This window comes from Bufo gargarizans, chromosome 6, assembly GCF_014858855.1.
Source record: "Bufo gargarizans isolate SCDJY-AF-19 chromosome 6, ASM1485885v1, whole genome shotgun sequence".
Classification (NCBI taxonomy): Eukaryota; Metazoa; Chordata; class Amphibia; order Anura; family Bufonidae; genus Bufo; species Bufo gargarizans.
The window spans coordinates 354,535,737-354,548,188 of NC_058085.1; the positions used below are offsets into that span (position 1 = coordinate 354,535,737).

Sequence of the window (12,452 nt, forward strand, 5' to 3'; positions counted from 1 at the left end):
AATCTTTGTGTCATCAAATCTATTCAAAGAGACTCGCTAACTACACAGTCGTGGGTCCTTATGTTCCCTGCGCTGATGAAATGCATTAACGACACTGTACAACTGGAGCTGTAAATGGGGCCGTGTAGTGCAGTGCTAACGGTATGAATGACACCCGTGCTGCAGTGTCTTGGACAGTGGTGGTGACTAATGCCTAGAGCATCAATTGTGTTCGGAATGGTTGTCACTTCCCTTGTCCTTTGTAGAGTAAGAGGAAATATGGTTCTCCTAGTGTGAGGAAAAGACCTGCCCCAGCTAAGGCATTCTTGGATTTTTAGGACTATAGGTATGGCTTGGTTTTTGTATTCAACATAATACAGACATCCAGGTCACCTCCAGAGCGCATTTGGAATGTCTTAAGCCACAGATCCCTTGATAAAGGTCGACAACCGACCGAAACGTTGGGGTTGTACTGCTGGGCCAACTGTATTGCTTTAATATTTGCTCTGGATGGAACGAAAATGATGTAAAAATGACTATGCATTAAAAACACTAATTGATGAAGAACATATGGTGTGCCGTGGATTTCTCCTAGGCATAATACAGACATGTCCTCCTTGAATTTGGTTGAGGACAAATTCTCAATATAGTATTGTCACATGCTAGCAAAACCTTGTTGTTGCAATTCACGACACGACGACTGGGTGGTCACATATAGACATGGATAGGACAGGCATCCAATGACACGATCTCATAAAATCATGTTTTCTTAAAAACCTTTTAATCTCACTCCACACATCTCAGAATGGGGGCATCTGTACTTGAGATGTTGCTTACCAAATAGAACTACCAATCTTTCATTGAGTAATGCAGTATTATGAGTAATTCAAGATTAACCTATGAGCGTGGGGAAGTGGATACAGCAGTAACTGGAAGTAAAGCAAGAATCATGAGCTCTTCCAGGTTATCATTTCTGCTCTACATCAAGAATATTTCTGTCCACTAATTCATGTATTTTTGTCATCACTGCAGGGTTTGTGGTAACACTTTGGATCCTTGATGTATGTGCTCATTACGGCATTGCCTCAGGCTTTCTATGGCCTGTTCTTCTATCTGCTTTGCCTTGAATACTGTGGATCATTAGTGTTCTGGGTACCTTTTAGTTTAGAGTCACACTGGTATTGCGGTGTTCATCTGAGATATACAGTACATGTGTTGATTTTCAGATGTTAGCCTCCAACCTATTCCATTCATATGGGCATATGTTGTCCATGGGTCCCCAATACACCATGCAGTACACATTTTTTGTGTGGACCCTCGTTAAAGAATAATGTATTTGACTATATAGATAAAAATGTTCTGTCAAAATGTTTTTTTCTGGTGGTCTTTGACCTTACTTTTTTTTTTTTACCACATCTGCTTAGCGTTTCTAGCTTCAACCCATTGCTTATTCAAAAAAGTCTTCTTTGTGATGTTGGCTTTGACTTCCAGTTATTCTGACCATGTTTGTTCTCCATTCTTCTTGGTTATGATTTCTTGCTTGTACAGCAAGCCACAGAGGAGGCAGAGCAGGATGGGAGTGGTAGTGGCTCTCTTCGGCCATGTAGTGAAAGGAGGGGCAACCTTTCTTTCCTTGGGGCACTCCCCAATGTTAGGACTCCTGTCTGATGGTAGTTTGGGGGCACCCTTTGCATTAACATTTGTTTGGCTGATGTATGGTGTAGGAGCTAGTAACCAAGTCAGATTTAACAGAATAAACATCTCTCTTTACTGTACTGCAAAATGGAGGTTGTAGTATTTCAAACCATCTCTGAACATGGTTCCAAGAATGTACAGTTTAAATATTCCCCAGATGGTTTTATATGGGGTATAGGCTGGGTTTAGATTCAATGTACTTCACTCTTCCTCTCCAGAATAATGCTATTGGCAAGACACTATAATACAGTATTGTGGCGTATGGATTCAGGGTAATGACTGACCAGGGCGTATCTAGGTGTGGATTGTGTCTTAGTATTTAAAATCACTATGCCAAGATTTTAGAATGTCTTAGCAGTATTCCACTCACAGCAGTAAAGCCTGTAGCTTTTGAGAGCAGTGTGTGCCTTACTGCTAATTTTTCTCAGCCATTAAAGAATTTCCTTTCTCTCTCTTTCCGTGTAAACATGGTTCAGCCTTGTTAGATCATTCAGAGATGGTTAGTCTCCGTAGATGCAGGCCTAGCCTGAGGAGTGAGGAAAACAACTGCTCACTTCCTCTGAAATGTCCTCTAGACTGAGCTAGGGGTGGAGCTAACAGTCCACATCTCAGCTTCCTCCAGGGGCTGTCACAAGTTAACTCTGTCACTCCTATACTTTACCATCCTGAGAATACAAAAAATAAAATGACATTACTTAAATGAACAAAATATTTAGCAAGTACCCCCTGCACGTGCACTGACTGCACGCTCGGGCATTGTTGGTTATCGCACTCTTATGTGTTCTTGGACAAGTTACTACTTTGTCAGCCTATTCTGAAGCAGCAACCATCATTGGTGAGATGTAAACTGAGGTATGCTTTTTATGTGAATAAGATACTGATTAGATTCAAAGGATAAAACCTAAATTTGATTTATTGGGTAAAACAAAGACCATGTTACTTTTAGATAGGCAAGTACCTGGGCAGAGCTGTGACTAATTTGCCAAGTAACACATGAAGTAGTAAAACTTGTTCGACCTCCTGATCCAAATGAAAAAATATTTGTAGTTAAACCAATCATTGTGATTTCTCGGCTGGTGGGCCTGGAGGTGCTGCTGGCAATAATGAATCTGTGACATTGGCCTTTTCTTGATATAGCAGATGATTGAAGAAGGTCTCCACAGGATCGTCATACCTGCTGTCTGTGGTATCTTTTGCTAAGCAACAGTTCAATAAGATCCATAATTTTCTTCCCTTAATCTGGGGCAAAGATTTAGTTTCCCACCCAAGCTCTGTATCTAAATCACTGAGCTGAAGCAATCTTTGTGCCGCGACCCGGTAGCCCTAGCTATCTGCACACACAATCAAGAGAAAATTACTAATGAATAAAGATGAGTGAACCCGAATTTGGTTCGGGTCTGATTTGATAAAAGTCAAAAGGTCCAAATCAAAGTGCTCCAATGGCTCTACTAAATAGAAATGGTTGGTATTCCTACCAATCTTCCAATGAGTTCATGCAGTATTATGAGTAATTCAAAATTAATTCATGAATGCGGGGAACTGGATACAGGAGTAATGGAAAGTAAAGCAAGACTAATTCGCCATGTAACACATGAAGTAGTAATTTGTAGTTAAACCAATCATTGTCATTTCTCGGCTGGTGGGCCTGGAGGTGCTGCTGGCAATAATGAATCTGTGACATTGGCCTTTTCTTGATATAGCAGATGATTGAAGAAGATCCCGGGATTGTCATACCTGCTGTCTGTGGTATCTTTTGCTAAGCAACAGCAAAATAAGATCCATAGTTTTGCTTCCGTAATCTGGGGCAAAGATTTAGTTTCCCACCCAAGCTCTGTATCTAAATCACTGAGCTGAAGCAAATTGGTTTGTTCAGCCCATGACCCAGTAGCCCTAGCTATCTGGACACCCAAACTAATCAAGAGAAAATTCCTAATGAATAAAGATGAGTGAACCCGTATTTGGTTTGGGTCTAAATCGATAAAGGTCAACAGGTCCAAATTAAAAGTGCCCCAATGGCTTTAAAAAGCCATGTATGACACTCAGAGGTCTCCTAGGACTGTACCCAACCACTATAAGCTCTTTAATGCCAAGGCCGCATTAGTAATGTCAAAGGGACAGCGACATATATGGCTACGGTAAACACATGGTTGCCGTCGGTATCATACAGCCCGTTTAATAACACACTGTGGTGTCTGATTTATTTATTTTTTCAATTCATTGAAAAACAGTCCACCTTGGCCCCGGTAGGTGGATTTCATCATATCAGAATGAGGGCTTAGTCTATATATAATGCTTGCATCTATTGTGTTGGAGCATTATTTTCTGTGATTTTTCTTAGTGCCGAATCGATTTGCTTATATCAAGTAATGAAGAATTGCAGTTAATTGTTTTAACCCTTTAAATATTTTGAGTTGAGTAACTTTCAAGCCAAAATAAGAATCCATTGAAGAAAACTTGAATTAATTGTAAACATTCTGCAGTAGAATTAAGAGCACTTTATTGGGTGGTGCAATAAAATGGAGATAAATGGAGCAGTGTGTCGCTTATGAAGTGCAAATTCTCTTCATTGTTAAATAAATTTACAATAAACGAAAAGACAATAAAGTTTTTGCTTTTTTCACTGAAGCCCAGGCTTTAATTTCATTTCATCTAAGTTGTTGCTGTTTAACAATGCAGTCATTTTAGTGCAGATTGATGATTTTGTTTTGCTGTAGTGGCTGTAAAATTCTAATGTAAAATTAGGCAGAAGATAGATAATTTGTTATTTCCTTGTGAAAAACACAGAGCTCGTTTATATATATATATATATATATATATATATATATATATTCCCTCTTTTGCGATTGGGTTAAAAGGAAAGTTTACATTTAAACAAGATTATAATTTTTTTTATTCAAACAGTTTTTTCTCCCGTAGCCAATAAAATGGTTTCCACTGTATATTTGGTAATCTAATCTAATATACAAATTCTCTTGCAATTTCCATATATTATCTAGCCGTAAAAGGGCAAAATTCATATGATGCAATTATTATATGCTGTATGTGTTACGAGCAGCAGGGATTTGCCTGCTGTCTCATCTTTTCCTGTCTATTAGTAGTGTTTAGGATGGTTGCTATGCAACTGCTTTATACCTGATCCATTAGTATTGATTAGCTTAATACTTAATACTCAGCTTGGTTAGTTTAAGGAGGAAGGGTGAGATGCTGGGTGTCTGACCCCTGCCGATCTGATATTGATGACCTATCCTATGCTGTTTCATCTGATGAGTTTTTATAAAGGAAAACTGTCTAATAATTAAATTTTTCTTATTTGGGTAATCGATTATCCGTGAAAACAAATTGGTAGAATACTCGATTGCTAAAATAATCGTTTGCTGCAGCCTAAGGGTACTTTCACACTAGCGTTTTTCTTTTCCGACATAGAGTTCCGTCACAGGGGCTCTATACCAGAAAATAACTGATCAGTTTTATCTCTGGCGAAAAAAAACTGAAGACTTGCCTGAATGCCGGATCCGACTGATCGGGCATTTTTAAGACTGATAAGGATCCTGATCAGTCTTACTAATGCCATCAGTTGGCATATGTTTTGCCTGATCGGGCAGGCAGTTCCGGCGACGGAACTGCTTGCCGGATCTCTCTGCCGCAAGTGGGAAAGTAGCCTTAATCGGGGCTGATGTCTACATTTGTAAGGTGCCACCCACTTGTTAAGTACAAGTCTTCTTCAAGTTAGGCACATCGCCCCTATCCAGAACATGGCCACCAATGGAGGGAACACATTCATCAGCAGCTCCCATCGAAATTTTTTTACATATTAAGAAAAAGTGTCAGAACTCAGGAATGAATGCCTGAATCAACAAAAGCATTGCTTTAATCAGGAGAACCACAGCGTGTCTATGCAAACAGTTGGATAGGGAGGTCACTGGTGGTGACGGACTCTCTTTAAGCAGCAGATTTTGGCCTTGGTATGAAAAGCATTATACAGGGTGACCCACAAAAAAGTATCCCGCAAACTTGACCTCTCTAGAATAGATTCCTGTCCTAAATTTGGAAATTTCCTCTTAGTTTAGTTAATAAATGTGGTCTAAAATGTGCCTCCTGGGAGATTCCCCACATTTTTTAAGATTTGACAGATAAGTCACTCCTAAGTTCATAAGTTCAAATCTTCAGGATGAGAAACATTTTATGACAACACTGATATAAACACACTGATCATTTTTGTGGATTATTTACACTCATGAAAATATATCTAAGATAATAGATTTTAAATGTCTGACCAGAGAGCTGTGAGGAGTGGACTGATTGGTCAGGAACCTGGAGTCCCGAACAGAAAACCTTGCTTCCAATAAGAGTATCATGGATGTGAAAATCTGGGTTCCTAGATGCCTTGGCAATATGGAGTACCAACTGAACAGTTTGGAGTAGGGTGTATAGGATCAAGCCGTCCCATAGAAGTTAATGCAGATGTGACGGCAAGGAGGTAAACAATCAAGAGGAGGCAGCTCTGGCACGGTGTGCGCCTTCTCTTCCTACAGCTGATCGGCAAAGGTGCTGGGTGTCAGATCCCCGCAGATCCTGAGGATAGGTCATCAATAATAATAACTTGGACAACCCACATATTTTGAAGAATTTTGTTGATGCTGTTTTTGATTTTCCATATTATTATCTATTAAAAAAAAATCCTAAAATGCTGCCGTTTTCGCACTGGTTACTAAGCCTCAAATAAGCTGAGATTTCTCTGTTCTGTACAGATTACTTTTCAGCAGTCATCTCATTATCACAGACAGGATTAGGGTCCATTCACACGTCCACAATTCAGTTCCGCTTTTTGCGGAACAGAATTGCAGACCCATTCATTTCTATGGGGCCGCACGATGTGCGGCCCGGATCCGGAGATGCAGACCCGCACTTCCGGGTCCGCATTATCGTTCCCGAAAAAAATAGAACATGTCCTATTCTTGTCCGCAATTGCGGACAAGATTAGGCATATTCTATTATAGTGCCGGCGATGTGCGGTCCGCAAAATGCGGAACGCATATTGCCGGTGTCCGTGTTTTGAGGATCCGTGGATCTAAAAAAAACACACACGGATGTGTGAATAGACCCTTACAATGACAGAAAACACCTCTGTATAGATAACAGAGGATACAGCATTCACGATAGGTGAAGTCACATCCTATCTACTCCTCCTCCCTGCACTATGACCTCTGCACAGATCCCACAGTATGTCTACAAAAACTCTCCCATGTTGTGTTTATAGCCCATTTCGCCTCAGAAAAGCATGAGAGGGGAACCTCATCTATGGCTTTAATAGGGCAGATGGGACGAACCCTTTAATAATCGGACTAGTATGACAGTATTTCCTCTGCATTCTTGAAGCATTGATGCAATAAGTAAGACGGACACAGTTTAAAATACTTTTCTATCCAGTGTTCTGTGGATTAAGAAAAAAATAGTAATGGAAGCCAGATGACAGGCACAGCTGCTCTTCTGCTGGCAAGATGGCATGTGTGAACGCTGCGTGCGGCTAGGACAATCACAGGATGCACTCCACTTGTTTGGCACGCACGCCCCAGATAAGAACATGAAGAAAAAGATCTATATGTAAGAACGTCCTTGAAAAGACAGTCAGAGTCAGTGCAAGGTGGGTCTTGGTGATTTAGGACATGCTATAGACCGGACGCCTCAGTACATGAACGATGGAGCTTTTCTAAGCCTCCTCCTACAACCTCCCTAAAAGACCACCTCTTTGAGAAGAATGGTCCCTAGATAGATCAGGCAGTTCTGTGATGAATTTTCAATTTTCTCATATACTATGTAGTTTTACTTCATATTTTTTATTCTAAATCTGAAACCTTTTCACTTTATACAGACCAAATTTTGAAAGCGTTAGTTAGGCCTCTTGCACATGAACGTATTTTCTTTCCGTGTCCGTTCTGTTTTCTTTGCGGAACCATTCACTTCAATGGGTCCGCAAAAAAAACAGAAGTTACTCTGTGTGCATTCCGTTTCCGTATGTCTGAATTTCCGTTCCGCAAAAAAATAGAACATGTCCTATTATTGTCCACTTTACGGAGAAGGATAGTAATGTTCTATGAAGGCCAAGCTGTTCTGTTCCGCAAAATATGGAATGCACATGGATGTCATCCGTATTTTTTGCAGATCCGTTTTTTGCAGATCGCAAAATACATACTGTCATGTGCAAGAGGCCTTAGTGTTGGGCGAGCATGCTCGGCCAAACACCATTTTCACTCGAGCATCGCGACGCAGCCAATAAACGTGCGGGGAAGTACTGTCCTCACTGTAATGCTGTAGCCATGTTGGTTACTGGCATTACAGTGATTGGCTGGCTGGAACGCTTCATCGGGTGCTATATACAGTAGCACCCGATGGCACGTGTTCGGCTCATTATTAGTCAGGGAGAGCTGCAGCAGAAGGGACAGATAGTGTAGGGACAGGAATTGTTTAGTGTTGAAAGGTGTTAGAGACCCAAAAGTCCTTTTAAGGACTATTGTTTTATCTGGCTGCAATATATATTATTAGCGCAACCTGCGCTAAATTGCGTGCAATTGTTTGGCCGCTGCTGACAGTGACACAACCTCTGCTACATCTGTTGTGTTACATTAGCGCATCCTAAATATCTGTGACATTCAGCGCAATTGTTTGGCCGCTGTTGACAGCGACATTACTAGTGATGAGCGGCTGTGGTCATATTCGAATTTGTGATATTTCTCGAATATTTTGTAGAATATTTGTTGAATATTCGTTATATTCTACATTCTTTTTTTTTTTTACTCGAAAATCGGCAAGATAATGATTGCGTAATATGCAAATATTACGCGATCAATACAGGTGTGGGTCAAAAACGAATATATAGCACTATAGAATATAGTGCTATATATTAGTTTTTAGAATAATCATAATTTTTTCCATCTGAACACATGATTCCTCCCTGCTAATTGCTTGTGGGCCAATGGCTCATTGGCCCCCAAGCAAGAAGCAGGGAGAAATCATGTGTTCAGATGGAAAAATTATTAATATTCAATATAACGAATATTTAGCACTATATTCTAAATATTCACGAATTCTCGAAGTGGTGATATTCAAGATAAAAATTTGCTTTTTGAATATTCGTGCTCAACACTAGATATTACCTGCGCTACATCTCCTGTATAACGTGTGCGCATCCTAAATATCTGTGACATTCAGTTTAATTTATTTGCGCATACACTTACAAAACCTGTGCTACTGTACGTGTGACATACCTGCAAGCATATATACCATTTAATATGCTCAAGGCGAGCAGTAAGGGACAGGGAAGTGGCCGTGCTGCTGATGGTGCATGCAGAGGCCGTGGCCCTGGGAGCGGTGAAACTGTGCCTGCTGCCAGATCACAAGAAACACACTCATCCACGATACCTAGCTTCATGTCCCAGTTTGCAGGGAGGCGCAGGACACCACTCTCGAAGTCACACCAGGTGGTCGGTTGGATTGCAGCAGATAATGCTTCCAGTCGGTGAAGTACCACCCTGTCTTCCACAAAGTCCAGTCTCAGTAGCCAAGAGTCTGGTCAACAGAATCCTCACCCTGATCCTCCTTCCTCCCACCATGGAGAGTCTTGGCAAACAAGTGATCCCACACTCGGATATTCCGAGGAGCTCTTTTCAGCGCCATTCCTTAATTTGGGTCTCTCACCAAGCTCACTTGAAGAGGGACATGAGAAGATCTTGTGCACTGATTCCCAAACTCTTGAGCATCCACAGTCAGAAGAAGATGACGGTGGGGAACGGCAGTTAGTGTTTCACAAGGTGGATGATGATGAGGATGAGACACAGTTGTCAATAAGTGAACAATAGAAACCTCACCACCACCAGCATGATCTGCCACATGGCATTAAAGCACCCTAATAGAAATTCAGATCAAAGTCAATTTGTTTGGCTTCAATCCGCTCAACAAAAGTATCGACTGTTAAAAGTATAAAGTACACACCACCTGAGCTGTGATAGGAAGAGAGCTGCAGCAGAAAGGACACACACCCATGAGCTGCTAGCTTGAAATACATCTAGCAGTGCATTTGGAGCAATAAACAGGGAGATCCCTGTATCCATGTGAGGTACAGGACTGGTTCTAGCTTTGTTAGAAAGAGGTTGTCATTTTTCACATTTCTCATGGCATCACCCCTATAATTGGTCACTTACTACTGGAGAGATGCCAGCAGCTGTTCATCTCCATGATCCTGTCTAATTCTCATTGTGATTCATTCCATACAGATGGGCCTGTGACAGTGGGAATGAGTTTGGACATTGCCAGCATTGATACAATATCAGAAATTAACATGGTAAGATGTCATCTGTCATTCTTCTTGGAATGGAAAAGTTGAAATTTTCTAGGTCATAAACACCCATTCTGGACCGTTGTTCCACCTGAACTGGATCTTATGCCTGTTTTTATGTAATAATAAAATCATTTGTAAAATTTGAATGTAAGGAAAAATGTACATGATAGTCTAGAAAAATCTCAATAAGTAAATATATATAAAAATGCTGTAAACCGTAGAGAGAAACCACCCCCAACAGACTACCTATATGAATTCAACAGAAAGTATAGAAAGGTAGTATCATATAATAGTTATAACACGGCTTTTAATGATATACTTGTAAAAAAACAAAACAAAAAAAAAATTAGAAGTGCTGTGCACACCAGACACAAACTCCATCATCAACACAAATGCGCCAACTCATGCGTAACATAGTAACCTGCAGACAGTAGCAAAAGCACCGGTAAAATGGATTGGTCTTACCGGTATGATGAAACCATTTGTGATTTTCAGGTTGCGGGAAGTGAACCATCAGACATATGGTGGGGCCCAGATATATATATACGATTCTTGCCCTAGAATGCTCTGTCAGGTCTATAGTACCCTAGATGACCTCCTAATACGGAGTCATCGCCCTGACAAGGGTGGCCCCATCTGCAACCTGTCCTTAAGTACAAAGCCCTGGACGTCCCTACCTAGCGGAAAGGTGTGTAGATCCTGTTAGGTGGAAAACAATTGTTTCAACGCGTTTTGTCTGAAATAGTTTCTTCAGACTCATCAGGTGACGTGGGCAGGTGAATAAAAACAAGAGCTACCATTAACTTGGTAGCTAAAGCTAATAAAAAAGAGAATACAGATATCAGTCCAACTCACTGAGAAAGCGCGTATGGTGATCTAATCGACAGTAAGGCTCCGCTATATCCTAGTCTGGTGTAGGGAGAAGACAGGTTATCTGTCCAGTTCCCTGGTAGCACACGTGTGGCGGTACAAATGGAGGCTGTCAGAAAAATGTCAGCATCCTTGTAGAAAATATAATTACCAGACTTTGGCTATCACTTTATTCTATTAGGCTATTTTTTATTATTAGCAAGGCCATCAGGACAGTAGAGAAGATACATTCAGGGGCCTGGGCAAACAGGGGCCTTCCGTCTGCTCACTTTGTAGGAGAAGCTGCCTTACAGCTATATGCATAAAAATAATTTATCAAATGTATACTACAAAATATTTTATAAAACATTTTTTTTCCAAGAAAATGTAAAATTTTTGAATTTTGGCTGCCAATGGCTGCCACTAGGGAAATGCTTACTGCATAGGGATTTATATAGTCTCAGCTAAGTACCTTTCAAAGTTTAATGTGGAAATGCAGAGATCATTTAAGTGTACGGTGCTCTGAAATTTCTAAAGGTGGTCCTGTCTTTTAGGGGGAAAACGCTCAGTAACAGCATATACATGCTCAATCATATAATATCCAGCAGAGTATCTACATTTATTGACTGTGATACAAACGTCCTCGGTATTAGAACTAGAGATGAGCGAATTTATTCTAAATTAATTCAACCACAATTTTGTAAAAATTTGAAGTGGATCCAAACTCAAATTTTAGATGATTTGATTTGGGTGACTTTTTGAGGGGGAGGAGCTAAAGGGAGGAGAGAGAGAAGGAGAGAGTCCAAGAAGAACCTTAGAGTTTTTTACACAAATTTTCAGGCCAATTGAAGCACTTTTGATTTGGGTAGAATCTTCCCGGGCCCAAATCAAATTGGTTGAATAAAAACTTGGATGGAATCTTATTAGAACACGTACATGCAGATAATTTTGTATTTTTATTTTTTACATTTTCTAGGATTACACAGCCACCATATTCCTGAGACAGCGCTGGACTGATGAACGGCTCTGCTTCGAAGGCAACAAGAGTTTAAGTTTAGATGGTCGTCTGGTGGAACTGTTGTGGGTCCCTGACACATTTATAGTGGACTCCAAAAAGTCATTTCTTCATGATATCACTGTAGAAAATCGTCTCATAAGGATTTATCCAAACGGAACAGTACTTTATGCCTTAAGGTATGGCCCTACTTCATGTAACCAGCCTAATGCATTTTGAAGCCTAATACTCTTCTAAAGAACCACAAAGTATACAGTATATTATAGCATGCTATAGTATTGTAAAGACTATATATGTCCCCTTTTAGATGCCCAGAGGGGCAAATTTGTTTTCACATTAGCATTACATGTGACTGGCCCCCATTAAAGCCAATCTAATCTAAACATTAAAGATTGTGGACATCATAATAAAAATGGTTTCTCCATACTGGACAATTCCACAGCAACCAATCAGATTTGAGCTGTAATTCCACCATTATATACTGTATGGAAGCTGTTCTGCCCAGCAAGGTTAGAAAATGATTCTAGTTCATTCTGCCAGGGTCAGGGTAATTCTAAAGTGTTTAGTGTGGTTTTAGCACCA

The 12,452-nt window shown here is 40.4% G+C and overlaps 1 protein-coding gene across 1 annotated transcript in view; it reads left to right on the top strand.

The window, feature by feature from the left end:
- The window catches only part of LOC122941453 (gamma-aminobutyric acid type A receptor subunit pi), a 122,657-nt gene that overhangs the window by 59,420 nt on the left and 50,785 nt on the right, over positions 1 to 12,452 (top strand). Inside the window, exons 4-5 of the mRNA XM_044298718.1 lie at positions 9,942 to 10,009; positions 11,832 to 12,049. Of these exons, the coding sequence (XP_044154653.1) occupies positions 9,942 to 10,009; positions 11,832 to 12,049 (286 nt within the window). The remainder of the gene's footprint in view (positions 1 to 9,941; positions 10,010 to 11,831; positions 12,050 to 12,452) is intronic.